Source organism: Buteo buteo, chromosome 22 (genome assembly GCF_964188355.1).
Source record: "Buteo buteo chromosome 22, bButBut1.hap1.1, whole genome shotgun sequence".
NCBI classification, from domain to species: Eukaryota; Metazoa; Chordata; class Aves; order Accipitriformes; family Accipitridae; genus Buteo; species Buteo buteo.
The window spans coordinates 71797-90634 of NC_134192.1; the positions used below are offsets into that span (position 1 = coordinate 71797).

General features: G+C 51.0%; 1 protein-coding gene across 11 annotated transcripts in view; it reads right to left on the reverse strand.

Annotated features, from left to right (window-relative positions):
- The window catches only part of HDAC8 (histone deacetylase 8), a 45879-nt gene that overhangs the window by 25155 nt on the left and 1886 nt on the right, over positions 1–18838 (reverse strand). For 2 of the 11 annotated variants that reach the window (XM_075053655.1, XM_075053654.1), the window contains exons 1-7: positions 13164–16515; positions 12479–12531; positions 9501–9631; positions 7056–7197; positions 5662–5774; positions 4525–4602; positions 3986–4094 (exon numbers count right to left, since the gene is read on the reverse strand). In XM_075053655.1, coding sequence (XP_074909756.1) covers positions 3986–4094; positions 4525–4602; positions 5662–5774; positions 7056–7197; positions 9501–9631; positions 12479–12531; positions 13164–13433 — 896 coding nt within the window. In that variant the 5' untranslated portion in view covers positions 13434–16515. Of the gene's footprint in view, positions 1–3985; positions 4095–4524; positions 4603–5661; positions 5775–7055; positions 7198–9500; positions 9632–12478; positions 12532–12678; positions 12855–13120; positions 16516–18838 lie in introns of those variants that run through there. The other 9 variants (XM_075053659.1, XM_075053658.1, XM_075053656.1 and 6 more) reach the window with 8 other exon arrangements.

Sequence of the window (18838 nt, forward strand, 5' to 3'; positions counted from 1 at the left end):
ACTCGGGGACTAGCTGGGTGTTGGTCAGCAGGTGGTGAGCAATTGCACTGCACATCATTTGTACATTCCAATCCTTTTATTACTACTGTTGTAAATTTATTAGTGTTATTATTATTAGTTTCTTCTTTTCTGTTCTATTAAACCGTTCTTATCTCAACCCACGAGTTTTACTTCTTTTCCCGATTTTCTCCCCCATCCCACTGGATGCGGGGGGAGTGAGTGAGCGGCTGCGTGGTGCTTAGTTGCTGGCTGGGGTTAAACCACAACACATTCCAAACCACGAAAAACTCAGAACATGAGATTTCTGCAAAGTTTGTGGAACTATGGACATTTTTTAAACTTTTAGAGTCTGGAGGAACATTTAGGATTTGTGCTCTGCTGCATGATGAAAAGCAACTAATGAAGTCCAGATGGTGGGCTAGGTCTCGCATTCACCACGTGCCCCGTGCTGCATTCAACCCTTACAGCAATAGGAAGTGGAAGACCAATCCCTTCCAAACAGATTCCAAATCCAGCTGTCAGTCACATCCCTAATCTCCAGAGTCTCCCAACAGCATGGTCACTCTGGGGTCAGTACTGTTCAGTGCCTACACCCAAGGACTAGATTCAGAACTGGCCTCGTATTATTGCAGGATTTCCAGGCCACATGGTGCTTTTCATGCCACGCGCACCCACTCCCCAAGAGTCTCCATTTATACCTGCACAACATGAAAAAGCCCTGCTAGACGCTGACAGTCACGTAGGAATTGCTTTTTATCATGCACTCCAGTTTTGACTTCATTTTCCCCCACCGCTGTCTGCTTTAGAAGACACGCTGCACATGTCCCCCACGCTGCACTCCTCTAGGAAGAGGCCACTCACCTCTCTGCCAGCCTCCTCCCCAACACTGAAATGGGGAGGAAGGATGCATCAGTAGTTACCCTTGACCCATCATAGCCAGGAACAGGCACAGCTGGATGCACTGTGAAAGCAATACTGCAGCCTCCCAAGAAACATCAGTCTCTGATTTAGCCTTATTCTTGCAAGTGGGAAACTTTTGCTTCAAAAGACAACAACAACAACAACAACAAAAAAAGAATAGTCTAGTCTGGGTTTTCCCATCTGGGGCTTGTCTAAGGGCTTTACAAGAGGCACCAAAAGAAAGATAGCTGACCATCAAGAGGCTGAAATTGGATCTACAGAGAGCTAGGCTGCCAGCTGGGACACTGTAGGTGCCCACATATTGACAGAGGTTGAAAGCCCTTGCTTATAAGGATTAAAAAAAGAGTATTATTTTTCATCTTGTCAAAAGCCTGCAGAATAGGAAAAAGCAGATTAGAACAGAGAAAGGGGAACTGGCCTTGCTGCTCCTATATCGCGCCCTGAAAACTACCAGCCTCACTCTGTCTGTGCCACTGTGGGCAGCAGGACGAGACCCCAGCCTGTGGTCCCAGCACCAGGCAGTACCATGCAAGGTACACCACCTATGATGGCTGAGTCCAAATGAACCGAGACAGCTGACTGCTGGGATGCCACACATTCACCACAGCAATCCTGTTCTCCTTTACTAAGACACTGTAAACAGAGAAATAGTATTTTCTTTCTAGATAGCAGGCAAGCCTTTGGTGCCACAAAGGTCCCGCATGCTTTCCTTGTAAGTGACCCATGTTACTAACAGGTTTCTCCACCAGCATAACGGACACATCACAACTTCCATGCGAGCAGATCTTTGTCACACAGTCCAGCCTGCACTGGCTAAAGCAGAATTTCACTAGATCCATCCCTACACACCGCTAACACAGCTCCCGCGCATCACATATAACGACAGGCCAAACAGCATTCAGATTTTGGGGTGGGTTTGTTTGGTTTTTTATTGTTTTTTTACATTCTGGACAATACTAGAGGACAAATAGCTGATTAGTTATCACTTTCAGCTATAATTAATTTCAACTTTATCAAGCAAACTACCGCAGCCATTTAAAATAACTCAGATTTCTCTTTGTCTTTGGAGCAAAGATAATGCTTTTGAATGTCTCTGCATTATTTTTAAGTTACTTTTCTGCACTTGCAATGTTTCTCACACATTGTATTTTTTGTAGTCTTCAAAAGTTTAATATTTAAACTCCAGATAAAGTTACTGACATATTTTCAAAACTAATTTCATTCATTAATTTTGGCAGTTTTGCAAGACGATCAAGCAAATCAGCTATTCTGGATGCTTACAGTTAGCCAGACCCATCATACCTTTCTCTTTTGATGGTGAGACTATGTGAGCAGGTAGGGTCCCAGAGGGTTCTTAGTGGGAACATGCCTTAGACACATGTCTGCATGAGCAGAGCATACCACAGAAACTCAGCATCCAGCTCTTGGTGCTGTCACTCTCACGGCAGCTCTGAAACTTTTCATCCCTGGATGCCTTTGTCTTCAAAATTTTAAAGACATCAGACTTTCCAGAAAATAAATAAATAAATAAATAATGTCACACTTTGGTCCCCTTTCCATGCAACAGCTGTTTGTAACAATGTACTTTAATCAGAGCCCTTGTCATTCAACTTCCAGAAACAATATGCAATTATCCGTGTGCCACACCACCTCCAAAGCAGGATAGGAATTTATCTACTAGAACAAAAGCGATCAAACACAAGCACTGTTAATTTATAGAGAGGCAAGTTCAAAGTGCACACGTCTGAGACACCAAAGGCAAACTTCCTCCCCATTTATTTATATTGCTGTGCTGCAGCAGGTCAGCCTCCACTGAGACCAGGGAGACAGCTGTCCCTGGCACCAAGGGAGGTGAGACTGTTTTGCACAGCATCTCCCTGGCTTTTTGCTCTGGGGATGCCTGATCTGGCTGCACCTCGGCAAGGAACAGAGGGCTGCCAAGGAGCAGGTGTCCTCTCACCAGCAGGGGACACAGGAGAAGAATACAATGAAATGCTCTGTGCAGGGTATAGTCAGCCCGCAAAAAACTATGTTGGAGGGAGTCACATGCGCCAATCCCACCGCAGGTTTGGGAGGCACAAGCAACCATCCTCAGACATCAGCTGGATGAGACACCCACAGTCATGCACATGACTGTCTCCTGGCCAGGACAGAACTCTTTGTCTTTGCCCATGAGATCTCAAAATTTCTTTGTAGATACTTTGGTTATATGCAGCTTGGAACCTATGGTAGGTTTTGCTGTCCTTCAACTGGGAACATATGCAATGGGCTACTCCTGACTGGGCTCCTAACCCCTACTCAGACCCTAAAGCTGCCCTGCTTTTTGGAAACATGTCCCCTGGCAGGAAGAGGGCTGCTCTACCACCTGCAGGGACAAGCACCAAGAAGCTAGCAGGAGGCATGGCCACAGCATGACTGCCCTAACAGGCTAAAAGTCCAGAGCAGTTTCAGCCCTCAAGTGTTAGAGATGAGAGTTGGATGTGCTACCATGTCCTGCAGCCCCATGCTGAGGCTCCTCTCCCCTTGAAAAGAACAAGCCCTGCAGCCCAGTTCTGACATGGGCAATGGCTTGTGAGGTCCATCACCAACTGAGTGACAGAGGAACCTGCTGGGAGGCAGTTCAATCACCGGCAGACGTTCAACCTTCAGCCTTTCATTCTTCCAGCAGACAAAAGGTGTTTGGAAAACACTTTTAGCTCAGCCCCAAGCATATTTCCCATAGATGATCAGAGCATTTATTTGAAGAAAAAGCATCTAGCCCTAAGTCCACAGATAAAAAGTACTTGTGCCTTCTCAGTCTCTCCTTAAACACACAAGGCTGATGTGTGCCAGAGACCCTCCAGCCACCCACAAATGCCTCTGTATATTCAATTTGCCTGAGGATTCGGACAAGACCTCTGAGACCTCTTAAGATCTGTGTTTGTTGTAATCAAAAACTGTAACAGAGGAAGGGGCAAGCCTTAAGGAAGGACTGTAATTAAAAATAGTAAATAAACAAAATCTGTGCAGTCTGTGTTCTGTAAAATCCCATCCAAGCAAACCATATCAGAGCAAGAGGGCTTACGTTTCACAGATCTGGTAATACTTCTCATCCTGAATGCCATCTTGAATAGGTACATTCACGCTGTAATAGCGACCTTTCCCTAGGCCAACATCTGTCACATCACCAGTGCCTGAAAAACAGAAACACCCCATGGTTAATTACAAGGGAAAGGAGGTCAGCAGCAAGAGAAATGTGTGGGATGTCTCAGATGAGAGCAGAGAGCCAGAACCTTTGGCACAGTTATGGAGAAGTCCACCACCACTTGCCACCACCAATAAATGAGGAGCTGGATGAACCTGGTTCTCACTCTCTGCCCAATTCTGTCATGCAGCTTTCAAGGGCTGAGGGTGGCCGCCCAGCAGTAGCTCTGCCCAGAGCTTAGCCACAACCAGAAAGGGGGAAATGCCAAGCATGTAGTTCTCCCTTCTTTCCTTCTCCTGGGTCAACAGGAGAGGCAGTGAGATACCTCTGCTGGACAGAAGGGATGGGACTTGCCTTTGCTGGGGCCTCATCAGTGATGCGTGAACCAAATTAGCACAAACCTCACAAGTTCGACTTGCCTGGGAAAAATCCTGGTGAAAACTTGTGCAGAGAAACAGTCATGACTTTCGAGGTGAAACTAAAGGCATCTTCAACTCCTAACAGAAAAGAGAAGAGAAAAAAGCTTTCATGCATCATTCACATAAATGACAGAGTCTAAACATGCAAACAAGCCACTTGATAAACATAGGACAGCAAGCAGAGCAGGAACAGAATCAACAAAGCAGAAAACCAGATGTGGCTGAATAAATCCATCCTTAATCAACAGAGACCCGAATTCAACTGCAAAGGTCACAACTGACATGAATTTGGCAGGTCTCATGCTAATCAGTACTGAAGGGATCTCAATACCTCAGGTCAGTGCCCACATTAGCAGCACTCGCCTGCACTGCTTGGCCTGCAAGGCTGGGGGAGGGAGCAGAGCAGGAATGCCTTGGACAGAGCTTGGCTCTGATTAGAACCAGAGCTACTGGGCTCTCTTGCTTTTTCTCAGCACTGCTGCAGTTCAACAGACCTTTCCTTTTCCTTAAAGACATATTAAAATAGTGGGGGTGTGGAGGGAAAAAGAAGTAACAGGAAACTTAACAGAAACCAAGTGTGGGGGGAAAACGGAACAAAATGAAACACACCATAAAATTTAGGAGAGCAGGAAATGTTAAATGGTGTTGAAATAATGTCCCTGAAAGAGAGAGCAGTTTCAGCAAGGCCAGCCCTGGCTTTAGTTTTACAGTATCAAGCCTTCTTTTAAAAGCACTGTTTACCACTGACTGCTTCCCTCTTGCACTGGTGGCATTAAACAATTAAACACTGTCAGCAGCTGTTCTGCCCGGATGGGGGACAAGGGACCGGAGAAGGTCCTTGCTGGAGAGCCACTGGCAGAGGGGATTACTGGAATGGGAACACACCGTTTGTTGCTTTAGGTATGGTACAAAACTGCTGCCCAGACCCTCACAAGAGGTCTGATGAGCAGCACAGGGCAAATCCATAAAGCAGGACAAGCCAGAAATGGATTGAGGGAACTTGACTGCACTGAAAGGAGGCAAAGCCACAGCTGTTGCAACAGGTAAAGCCCTACTGCCCTGACAGGCCTTGACTTCTCCCACTCCTCCCCCTGAGTCTGTGTGGCTGTGCTGTTTGCAGCCTGCACTGGGCCTTACCATCTCCATGATGCAAATCCAAATCGATATAAAGGACACGGTCAAATTTCTGTCGCAGCCGCAGGATCCCCAAGACAGCATCATTCAGGTAACAGAAGCCAGAAGCTTCATCTCTGTGAAAACAATGTCCATGAGGTTGAACATCGCCTACCCTGCAGCATCCCAGACCACCTCACTGGGGTGACTGGGAAGGCTCCTTTGGGATCGGTAAGTACTAAATACCTTTTTTAAACAGACTGTTTGCTTCCCAGGACAGTGCTAATAGCACAGCTCAGTGGCAGCAACACTGCTAAGACTTCTTCTGTTACAGGCACTTTATAAACCATGCAATCAAGATAAAAGGGAACAGAAGATTTTTTTAAAAGCCATCCCTCCTGCAAAGAGCAAGAAGGCTCAGCTCAGCCAAGCTAATCTCTCTCCTTTCTCAGCAAGCCATAGTGGGACCCATATTCGGCAAAATGCTGACCAGGAAAAAGGTCCTGATGAGACACTGCCATTGCTGGCATTTTCACACCACTGTTACACCTCCAGAGTTTCTCTGCCAGGTCAGAAAAGTCACTGGAGCAAGAAGACAAACCTGCACACTCATGTACAAGTTGTTAGGGTAAGACACGTGGTTCATGCTTATTACTGGGGCTCCTCAGGGAAACAGAACAGCACTGCAAAGGCCAGTTAGCTGGGGACAGGAAGAGTGCCGTCTTGTCTGCATTTGCAGACAGGCCTTATATTTTGGGAGATGGGGGGCACAAGTTAAAGCAAAACATACTTCCATGGACAATGAGGAAGCCATGGAAACAAATTATTTTACCACTTCAGAATCACAGGATTCAGGGACAAAATTTTTACTTCCTCTCCTGTTGTTCTGGAATATTATTGACGTTACAGCTCAGAGCAAACAGTCACCCACAGAACATGGGGAAAACCAGACGTCAGACCTGCACTGTTTCAAACCTCTTATTAAGATACCAAAAAAGACGCAAAACAATTTGGACAATGTGTTGCCAGGTTCCCATTCTCTTCCAAACTGGGAGCAACACCAATCGTTTGCCTCTCCACAGCCCTTCTCTATGGACTTTGCAAAACCAACTCTCACTTGAACTGCCAGAGATAACCAAGTATTAATGGATGGCAGGACACCTCTGAATATATCTGCCCCAGACCTGCACTGCAGTCCATGACAGCACCAGGACTGGGCAGTAACCAGCCTACTCTCAGGCCTCTGCCCCACTCTGCATCTTTCCTGTCTACCTCCTGCCTTCCCTCACCCCTCTCACACCTTGCTCTCTCTTCCTGCTGGATCGCCACACCCTGAGGGTTCGCAGGCAAGCTGGGAGCTAGGAGGCAGTGTTCAGACACCAGGTGAGAAAACACAAGGGAAGAGATTGTTTCCTTACTTCTTTGCATGATGCCACCCTCCAGGCCAGTTAATCGCTACCTTGCACTTGCCGTCCAGCAGGCACTGGGCTGCAGTGATGGTGGCTCCTCCCACAGCTGCTGCATACTCAAAGATCCCTTCCGTAGCTGGACAGTCATAACCTGTGGGTAAGAGTCCGTGTGTCAGACACAACAGGCCTTTTCCTCTGGGGGAAGCATATTCTCCTTGTTTTGAGCTCTCTCTCTTTAACTGCTGCTCTAACTTTCTATTCAGGGCACAATGAAAAAGCCACGGCAAAAAAAACTCACAACAAGTACCAGATTTGGACTCACACAGCAGATTTAGGGGGCATAAGTAGGAAAAAAATTGTATTGGGTTTGCAGGGCAAGGTTTTCACAGCCGGAGGGCTAGAGGGTTGGCTTCTTTGAGAAGACACCGGGAGCTGTACCCACGCCAGACAGAGATGGCTCCAAGATGGACCCCAATGCTGGCCAAGGCTGAGCCCATCAACGACGGTGGTAAGCCTCTGGGGTAACATATTTAAGAAGGGGGAAAAGTTGCTGTGCAACAGCAACTGCTGCTGGAGAGAGGAGTGGGAATATGGGAGAGAAACAACTCTGCAGACACCAAGGTCAGTGAAGAAAGGGGGAGGAGGCACTCCAGGTGCCAGAGCAGAGATTCCCCTGCAGCCCATGGTGAAGACCACAGTGAGGCAGGCTGTCTCCCTGCAGCCCATGGAGGTCCACAGTGGAGCAGATATCCTCCTGCAGCCCATGGAGAACCCCACGCTGGAGCAGGCGGATGCCCGAAGGAGGCTGTGACCCTGTGGGAAGCCTGTGCTGGAGCAGGGTCCCAGCAGGACCTGTGGACTTGTGGAGAGAGAAGTCCACGCTGGAGCAGGTTTGCTGGCAGGACTTGTGACTCTGCAGGGGACCCACACTGGAGCAGTGTGCTCCTGAAAGACTGCACCCCGTGGAAGGGATGCACGCTGGAGCAGTTCGTGAAGAACTGCAGCCCATGGGAAGGACCCACACTGGAGAAGTTCATGGAGGACTGTCTCCCATGGGAGGGACCCCACGCTGGAGCAGGGGAAGAGGCTGAGGAGGAAGGAGCATCAGAGACAACAGTCGATGAACCGGCTGCAACCCCCACTCTCCATCCCCTTGCACTGCTCAGGGGGAACAAAGGTAGAATTGCTGGGAGTTAAGTTGAGCCTGGGAAGAAGGGTGGATGAGGGGAAAGGTGATTTTAGTTTTGTTTTCAATTCCCACTCTCCTAGTCTGTTATTAATTGACAATAAATTTAATTAATTTCCCTAAGTCAAGTCTGTTTTGTCCATGATGGCAAATGGTGAGTGATCTCCCTGACCGTATCTTGACCCACAATCTTTTCCACTGTATTTTGTCCCCTACCCTACTGAGGAAGGGAAGAGAGACAGCACATCTTGGTGGGCACCTGGAGGCCAGCCAAGGTTCACCCACCACATAAATCAACAATCAAAATGTTTCCTTGCACTCAGAGCATTCACAGATGGGTCTTGAACCAACTTCTGATCTGTGTGCCTGGCTAGCCCGACCTACTGGTCCCTCATAGCAATCTTGCAAAAACACTCTCAGTTCTCTGGCTACTCTATCAGGAAAGCCCTGACACGGTCACTGAAGTATCTCCCCGCTAAAAACAGACAAACACAAAGCAGACAGGCCTAGGTACGCTGTGGGTCTATAGCTAGAATATGATCTTCACCTATTCCTACAGCAGTCTCCCCAGAGCCATTCCCCAGCAAGGCACAACCTCGGGGCTCCTCCTCTGCCGGCAGACATATCAGCTTCAGAAATGTAAAGGGCAGATCTAGGGGAGACTCATGAGATCAGCACAGAATCTGGACCACTGCCTCAGTGCTGGATCACTCCTCCTGTTCCTGAGACTAAGACAGTACCCACAGCCACCTCGCCTGCTTTAACTACTGCATTGCTCAGGCTGTCTTAAGTCCAGGCAGGCAAGAGCCCTCTGCTCAAGACGTAAGCAAGTCACCAGGCAAACAGGAGCCACTCTGGTCCCTGGCTGTAGCTTCAGGCCATTGTTCACACGTGCCCTGCACCACAGCAGGCTTGCAGCTGCCAATCTCAGCTCTGTTCCAAGGGCAGGATAGCAGAGCTTTCTGTCTTGCCTGAGATCCAAAAAGCAGTAGCAAAAGGCACTGGCTCCCGGTATGCAAGGGACAGGCTGAGCTGCACGGAGCAGCAGTGTGAGGCTGACAGTACCCTCTGCTGGTAACAGTGAAAATGCCAGCCTGACAGGTGACCGCTGGCTAACAGGGTTCAGCAACACCCATCAAAGAGTGTTTCCCTCCACAAACAGCCCCGCAGCCCACCTGAGCTTACCCCTCTGTCTAACCTCAGCTCCAGCAAAAAGCATCCTGGACCTGATACTCAGTTAATCTCTCACTGAAGATACATGTCCTTACCCAGTCCATACTCCACGGACTCCGGATGGTCATCATCCCCCTCCTCACTGACCTTCTGCAGGTGCTGCAGGTAGGCATCCGTGTGGAAGCTCGCCATCTCCTCCATGGAGGCCACTTTTGGCTTGACTATCCTAGGCAGAGAGGAGGAAGGGAGCCCATCAGGACAAAGACTCTGGGGTTCGGCTGGAACACCCAGCTTTAACCTCCTCAGACTAGGAGCCTTCTTTTGGCTGTTACTGTTGAAAAAGCAAAAAAAAAACCAAAACCCTCTCCCTCTCACACCAGACTGTCACTTTGAGTGAGAAAGCTGCTCAGCTGAGCTGGAGTAGGCCTTTCCCCCAGCTTGGCACTGTCTGCTGTGCCCACCCCAATGAGGAACACATGCAGATGCTGCCAGCATTAACCTTTCCACTTTGCTTCAAGTTTTTTTTCCCTTTTCTGCATGTTCTCCCAGTTTGAGCAATCCCCAGCAAATCCAACATTCTGGTTACACACAGAGGAAATAACAGTGAAAACGTCCGGGCCCAACCCAGTGCTGCAGCAGGACACCAGCCTGCTGGGTCAAGAGCTGAGCAGCACCTCTTACATGCTCTTACCTCTGCCTGCATTCAAATCAGAGACCGGCTCTGTCCTCAGCAACTCGCACATGAACTTTCCTGGGTCTGGGCACTTTGCAATCTGCCTAAATAAATCTTGCAACCTGCTGAAGCCCTCTCCAAACCTCAGACTCTGGGGGCGCACGCAGGCAACAGCACACCTCCATTGCTACTGGAGGAATGCAAGAAACTCCCACCTCTAGGGTAGCCCAGGTGCTGGGCACTTCTCACCCCACGTCAAGGCAAACAGTCCTTTGGGTCTGCCTCTCTAATGGTACCGGCAGCCATTTCCCAAGCACGTTCTACCAAAATGATCAGAAAGAAGAAAATCCTTTAAAAAAACATCCCAATAGGACTTTCTGGCCCTGCTGAACTGGAGCGTGGGATTTTTTTTAAGAGTTTATAAGATGCTACATAAGAGAAGCTGAGCTAAGCACTTTTTTTTTCTTCCACTTCATATCCCCCAGTGTCAAAAGCCTAATGGGGCAGGAAGCTCTCACTCTTCTGCCTCAGACCTCAACTTGTCTTCTCTCCTGAACAGCACCAAGACCTCACAAAAAGTCTCCTAAATCAATCTCAACACAGCAAAACAACATGGTCCCTCTCAGCATCAGCACCGGCCAGTGGATTTGGAGAAGCGCCAACAAGGATGGTTGTATTGGGTTTGTGTGGCAAGGTTTTGGTAGTGGGGGGTTACAGGGATGGCTTCTGTGAGAAGCTGCTAGAAGCTTCCCCTATGTCTGACAAAGCCAATACCAGCCAGCTCTAGGACGGACCCGCTGCCGGCCAAGGCCGAGCCAATCAGCAACAGTGGTAGCGCCTCTGTGGTAACATATTTAAGAAGGGGGAAAAAAGTTGCAGCAGGCACAGAAACGGCAGCTGGAGAGAGGAGCAAGAACATGTAAGAGAAACAAGTCTGCAGACACCAAGGTCATTGAAGGAGGGGGACAAGGTGCTCCAGGCACTGGAGCAGAGATTCCCCTGCAGCCCGTGGTGAAGACCATGGTGAGGCAGGCTGTCCCCCTGCATGGAGGTCCGTAGTGGAGCAGATATCCTCCTGCAGCCCGTGGAGAACCCCACGCTGGAGCAGGCGGATGCCCGAAGGAGGCTGTGACCCTGTGGGAAGCCTGTGCTAGGGCAGGCTCCCAGCAGGACCTGAGGATCCATGGAGAGAGGAGCCCATGGTGGAGCGGGTTTGCTGGCAGGACTTGTGACCCCGCGGGGGACCCACGCTGGAGCAGTGTGCTCCTGAAGGACTGCAACCCATGGAAGGGACCTACGTTGGAGCAGTTCGTTGAGAACTGCAGCCCGTGGGAAGGACCCACATTGGAGAAGTTTGCGGAGGACTGTCTCCTGTGGCAGGGACTCCATGCTGGAGCAAGGGAAGAGTGTGACGAGTCCTGCCCCTGAAGAGGATGAAGCAGCAGAGACGTGTGATGAACTGACCATAACCCCCATTCCCCGTCCCCCTGCGCCTCTACTGGGGGTAGGTAGAGAATCCGGGAGTGAAGCTGTGCCCAGGAAGAAGGGAGGAGTGGAGGGAAGGTGTTTTGAGATTTGGGTTTATTTCTTATTGCCCTACTCTGGTTGATTGGCAATAAATTAGGTTAATTTTCCCCAAGTTCAGTCTGTTTTGCCCAGGATGGTAATTGGTTGAGTGATCTCTCCTTGTCCTTATCTTGACCCACGAGCCCTTTGTTATATTTTCTCTCCCCTGTCCAGCTGAGGCGGGGGGGGGAGTGATAGAATAGCAAGATAAGGACAGTTTAATAAAGTGAAAGCAAAGGTTGCGCGCGCAAAAGCAAAGGAAAACAAATTATGTTATTCTCTACTTCCCATCAGCAGGCGATGTCTGGCCACTTCCTGGAAAGCAGGGCTGCAGTATGCGTAGTGGTTGCTCCAGAAGACGAAAATGCCCCCCCTTCCATCTCCCTTTACTTAGCTTTCATAGCTGAGCTGATGTCATATGGTATGGAATATCTGTTCGGTTAGTTTGGGTCAGCTGTCCTTGCTATGTCCGCTCCCAAGATCTTTGCCACCAAAACCTTGCCACACAAACCCAATACAATGGTTTCTACGCCATCACTTCTGCTCAGAGCCATGAGAGCAGTGGACAACAGCGTGCTCTATGGAGAAAGCACAAGGCAATTTGCAGTCCATCAGACCAGAAAGGGTAACCATAAACTACACCTGCCATAATTAGCATAATCTTGTCCATTTAGCAAAACAAGCTAACCTTCCTTAGATCCTAGAAATACACACTGCGTGGGCTCCTATAATCACGCTACCAGCAGAGACAGTGTAAGACCTGCAGTTACTCAGTATCTTCCAAACCTTAGCAGAGAAGAAAATATTCTCTTCACAGAAAACAGGAGCACTTACGTCATCTGGTCAAGTAAGGAATATGCTTCGATCAACGAATGTACCATACTGGCCTAAAAAAAGAAGATTAAGACCGTGAGAGCAGCTCTAGTGTAGGAGACAAGAGCACAGCAACTGGGGGCTATGTGACTTGCAGTGCAGGTGTAACTGTAACTTCTCCCAGCAGCACAGCTAAACTGGCACCAGCCTGAGCTGGGTACCTGGAGAGGGTCTCCTCCACGGAGGGTGTGCAGCACAGCGGGGCCGGGGGCGAAGACTTCCCAGTGTGTCAAGAAAAGGCACAGCAGCGCACAGCTTCTCGGGGCGGGGGGCCTGGGAAGTGCCACTTCTGCGTCCCAGGCACCCGCTCCCGCCCCAGGCGGTGGGAGGGGAGACACAGGCTCTGCCTCTGCCCCCGCACTCCTCCTGCCCCGGGCCGGCGTGCCCCCCCCCGCTACCCCTTCCCCCAAGCTCCCCGCACCCTCCCGCCGTCCCAGCTGCCGGCAGCCTCCCCAAAGCCCCCGGATCTCCCGGCAGCCTCCCCGGGGTCCCCTCCGTCCCCAGGCCTCACCACTGCGCTCCCAACGCCCCCACGCCGGGGTCCCACAGGGCCCGTTAACCACACGCACGCACACCCCCACCCCGCCCCGCCCCGGCGCTGACCCGCTTGGGCACTTTGCAGAGGGAGTCGCAGAGGGCCACGTACTCCGGGCTGTACACGTAGACCGGCGGCGCCGCCGCCATCAGGGCCGCCACGCCGGGAGGCCCGGCGCTGCCGCCCCCCCGGGAGGGGCAGTTCCGGCCCCGGGGCACGCCGGGAGCAGCCGCTCCGCCCCGCGGCACGCCGGGAGCCGTAGTCCCCGCAGTCCCCGCCCTCAGCGGCACCGGCGCTGCGGGCCGTGCCCGGGACCCTGGGCCCCTCCCGCCCTGCCCAGCCCGACAGGGCGAGAACAGCCGCACGCTGCGTTAGAGACATTTTATTGGGGGCCCCCACCCCACGCAGCTCGGGGGGGATGGTTCTTCTTTAAAAACGTAGTAACTGTCATTAAAAAAGGCCCGAGGCCTGCATGCACCCACCCACCCGGCCGGCCCCGGCCCCGCGACGGGAGGTCTCCTGCTAGAGAGAATGCAGCCCGGCAGCCCACTCCCTAGAGGAGCCCTGGAAGGTGCCCAGCGCTTTCTGCTGGGGCTCCCTGTGCTCGGCCGGCGCCCTGCTGACCCCCAAACGGCAGCTTCCTCGTGATTTTCTCGGGACGGAGAGAGAAGTCGGGCTGGGGCTTACAGTCTCTCCAAGCCTCCTCTGCCCAGGTCAGGGTTTACCAAGTGTGCAACAACTACAGAATCGCTGCTACCACAAGGAAGCGGCCCTGAGAGACAACCCAGGAACTGCTCTCAAGCCCAGCTTTAAGGCCAAGCAAACCTGGACATCAGAAAACACACGGGAGAACCTCAGTCGCTGAGGGGAGCTGCTCCAGAGCCAGTCAGATCTGCAGTGGAGTGACAGATCTTTGCACGCAGGGCCATGGCCACCCCCGCGCCTACGAAAATTAGCCTGGGGAGCGCTAGTGACCGGGAACGCTGCAGACAGAGCGGGCAAACAGAGCGTGGTGCTGCAGTTGGCACAGACGGGTGCGGGGGAACAGCATCATCACCCTGCCAGCTCAAGAGATGAGCTCAGCTGATGGTCATCACCCTCTCAGAAGGAGCTTAGCGATGACATCCATCCAGCAGAAAGCCACATCCTTGGCACTCGCCAGAACAGATGTGGCAACCCAGATGGAGCTCCCACAAAAACACACAGCCATCCAGGCCTCAGGGCGTGGCAGAGCCTTGCACTGGTAAGGGACAGGAGTAGTGAGAACAGCCATGTGAGGTGTGACCAGGTGGACGATTTGCTCAGCCTGGTGGCAGAGCTACAGGAGGAAGCAGGAAGGTGGGAGTCTGAGAAAGACCGAGGGACTGAATTTCTCAGGGAGTCTGAGAAAGAGATAGACTGGTTGGAACCATGCCCTGCCCTCCCTGAGACAGAAACAGGGACAGCTACCAGAAAAACCCCAAGATCAAGGGGATCCTGTATCTTCCCCCTGCCAGGCTGAAGGCAGTAGCTTAAAGGAAAGGAATGAATGGAGGCAAGTTCACACTTGGGGCGGCAGGCAAACCTCCTCCTTGCCCACCTCACCTTCCCAGGTGCCTCAGTACAAGTATGAGGCTCTGGATGTGGAAGGCAAGTCAATGGATGATGGTCCATCTACACCAGAGGTGTTGCCAAGGTCAGAAAGGCCTACCCCACTGTATCAGGAGCACTTCCATGAGGAAGATAAGATGGGTTACAGTTGTAGATGACTCCCTTCTGAGGGGAACAGAGGGTCCGATATACTGGACAGACCCTCCTCTTAGGGAAGCCTGCTGCCTCCCTGGGCCTGGGTTAAAGACATAACTAGGAAACTTTCTAGCCTGGTATGGCCCTCAGACTATTACCCACTCCATGTTGGTGGCGATGAAGCTGCAATGTATAGTCCAAAGGCAATCAAAAGAGACTTCAGGACCCTGGCATAGTTGGTAAGGGAATCTGGAGCACAGGTTACTTTTTCCTCTCTCCTTCCAGTTGCGGGCAGCGACAGTAGAAGAAATAGACAGACCCAGTCTATGAATACATGGCTCCACAGCTGGTGTCACCGCCACAGTTTTGAGTTTTTCGATAATGGGATGGCCTACACGGCACCAGGCCTGCTGGCATCCAATGGGATTCTTTCTCAAAGGGGGAAGAAGGTCTTTACTCACAAGCTAGCAGGGCTCATTGAGAGAGCTTCAAACTAGACTTGAAGGGGGAGGGGGATAATATCAGGCTTGCCTGTGACAAGCTGTGAGATGACACGTCAGAGGGACGGGGTGCTAGGAAGGGCCCTCAGCCTGTTGCTCTGAGACATGCTGGGTGCACTGGAACACACTTGGAAGTCTTATGGAGATGAGCCAGGGGCTCCTGAGCTAATAGGAGCCAAGAGAAAAACACCAGTGAAATACCTCAAAGGAACCAAGATGTGTTCCTCTAAGAAGGTGACACAGCCAACAGCCCAGCTGAAGCGCCTCTACACCAATGCATGCAGCATGGGCAACAACCAAGAGGAGCTGGAAGCCACCGTGCTGCTAGAAAGCTATGACCTAGTTGCCATTACTGAAACTTGGTGGGACAAGTCCTGTGGCTGGAGTGTGGCTATTGATGGCTACAGGCTGTTCAGAAGGGACAGGTCAGGAAGGAAGGGCAGAGGGGTTGCCCTCTATGTCAAGAAATGGATAGATTCTGAAGAGCTGTCTCTGAAAAATAGCTACGAGCAGGTTGAAAGCTTATGGGTAAGAATCAGAGACCAAGGCAACAAATGGAAACTTGTGGTTGGTGTCTCCTACAGGCAGCCCAATCAAGGGGAGCCTATTGATGAAGCCTTCTTACTCCAGCTACAGAAAGCATTGCACTTGCAGGCTCTCGTTCTGCTGGGGGATTTCAACCACCCTGACATCTGCTGGGAAAGTAGCATGGGAAACTGTAGGCAATTGTATTGGGTTTGCATGGCAAGGTTTTAGTAGCCAGGGGGCTACAGGGGTGGCTTCTGTGAGAAGCTGCTAGAAACGTCCCCCATGTCCAATAGAGCCAGTGCCAGCCAGCTCCAAGATAGACCCCAACGCTGGCCAAGGCTGAGCCCATCAGCAATGGTGGTAGTGCCTCTGGAGTAACATATTTAAGAAGGGGAAAAGTTGCTGCACAACAGCAACTGCAGCTGGAGAGAGGAGTGAGAATATGGGAGAGAAACAACTCTGCAGACACCAAGGTCAGTGAAGGAGGAGGGGGACGAGGCGCTCCAGGCGCTGGAGCAGAGATTCCCCTGCGGCCTATGGTGAAGACCATGGTGATGCAGGCTGTCCCTCTGCAGCCCATGGAGGTCTACAGCAGAGCAGATGTCCACCTGCAGCCCATTGGAGGGCCCCACACCAAAGCAGGCAGATGCCTGAAGGAGGCTGTGACCCCGTGGGAAGCCCATGCTGGAGCAGGCTCCCAGCAGGACCTGCGGACTCGTGGAGAGAGAAGTCCACGCTGGAGCAGGTTTGCTGGCAGGACTTGTGACTCTGCAGGGGACCCACACTGGAGCAGTGCGCTCCTGAAAGACTGCACCCCGTGGAAGGGATGCACGCTGGAGCAGTTCGTGAAGAACTGCAGCCCATGGGAAGGACCCACACTGGAGAAGTTCATGGAGGACTGTCTCCCATAGGAGGCACCCAATGCTGGAGCAGGGGAAGAGTGAGGAGTCCTGCCCTTGAGGAGGAAGGAGCATCAGAGACAACATGTGATGAACTGACCCCAACGCCTATTCCCCATTCTCCTGCACCACTGGCGAGGAGTAGATAGCTGAGCCTGGGAAGGAGGGAGGGGTGGGGGGAAGGGGTTTTAAGATTTGGTTTTATTTCTCATTATCCTACTCTGATGTGATTGGTAATAAATTAAACTAATTTCCCCAAGTTGAGTCTGTTTTCTCCATGATGGTAACTGGTGAGTGATCTCCCTGTCCTTATTTTGACCATGAGCCTTCTGTTGTATTTTCTCTCCTCTGTCCAGTTGAGGAGGGCAGTGATGGAGTGGCTTTAGCAGGCACCTGACATCCAGCCAGGGTCAAACTGCCACAGCAATCCAGGAGACTCCCAGAATGCACTGAGGATAACTTCTTAAGCCAGGTAATAGATAGCCCTACCAGAGGGGATGCGATACTGGATCTGACAGTCACCAACACAAGCGAGCTAATTGGTGATGTCAAAATTGGAGGCAGCCTGGGCTGCAGTAATCATGCACTGGTGGAGTTTGCAGTCCTGAGGGATATGGGTCAGGTGAAGAGTAAAGTCAGGACCCTGTAATTTAGGAAAGCAAACTTGCAGTTGTCCAAGTAGTTAGTCAACAGGACCCTTTAGGAAACTGTCCTCAGGGACAAGGGAGCAGAGCAGAGCTGTCAGATCTTTAAGGATGCTTTCTATAGAGTGCAAGAGCTCTCAATACCCAGGTGTAAGAAATCAGGAAATGAAAGTGAGAGACTGCATGGATGAGTTGAGACCTGCTGGTCAAACTAAAGGGCAAGAAGGAAACACACAGGCAGTGGAAGTAGGGACAGGTATCCTGGGAAGAGTATAGGGAAGCTGCCTAGTTGTGTAGGGATGGGGTCAGGAAGGCCAAGGTGTGGCTAGAGCTGAACTTGGGCAAGGGATGCAAAGAATAATAAGAAGGGCTTCTATAAGTATGTCATCCAGAAAAGGAAGGTCAAAGAAAGCATACCACCCTGATGAATGTGACTGGCAAACTGGTAAAAACACGAGCAGAAGGCTGAGGTACTCAACAACTCTTTTGCATCTGTCTTCACTGGTAACCTCTCTTCCCACACCTCTTGAGTGGATGGACCACAAGAGGGGGACTAGGGAAGCAAAATCCATTCCACTGTAAGAGATCAGGTTCATGACCACCTGAGGAATCTGAACATACATAAGTCTACAAGTCCTGAGGGAATTGGCTGATGTAGTTGCCAAGCCACTCTCCATGATATTTGAAGAGTCATGGCAGTCAGGTGAAGTTCCTGGTGACTGGAAAAAGGGAAACATTACACCCATTTTTAAAAAGGGTAGAAAGGAGGACCCCAGGAACTACTGACCTGTCAGCCTCACCTCTATGCCTGGGAAGATCATGGAACAGATCCTCCTAGAAGCTATGCCAAGGCACATGGAGGACAGGGAGGTGATTCAAGACAGTATGGCTTCACCAAAGGCAAGTCTTACCTGACCAACCTAGTGGCTTTCTAGGACAGAGTGACTACATCAGTGGACAAGGGAAGAGCTACGGATGTCATCTATCTGGACTTCTGTAAGGCCTTTCACACAGTCCCCCAACATCCTTCTCTCTAAACTGGAGACTGATTTGATGGGCAGACTATTCAGTAGATGAGGAATTGGCTGGATTGTCACATTCAGAGGGTAGCAGTCAACAGCTAAATGTCCAGATGGAGATCGGTGACAAGTAGTGTCCCTCAGGGGTACGTGCTGGGACATCAATGACATAGACAGTGGGATTGAGTGTACCCTCAGAAAGTTTGCAGATAACACCAAGCTGAGTGGTGCAGTTGACACGCCTGAGAGAAGGGATGCCATCCAGAGGGACCAGGACAAGCTCAAGAAGCAGGCCCATATGAACCTCATGAGGTTCAACAAGGTTAAGTACAAGGTCCCACATCTGGGTCAGGGCAAACCCCAGTATCAATACAGGCTGCGTGATGAAGGAATTGAGAGCAGCCCTACAGAGAAGGACTTGGAGGGACTGGTGGATGAAAAGCTGGACATGAGCCAGCAATGTGCACTCGC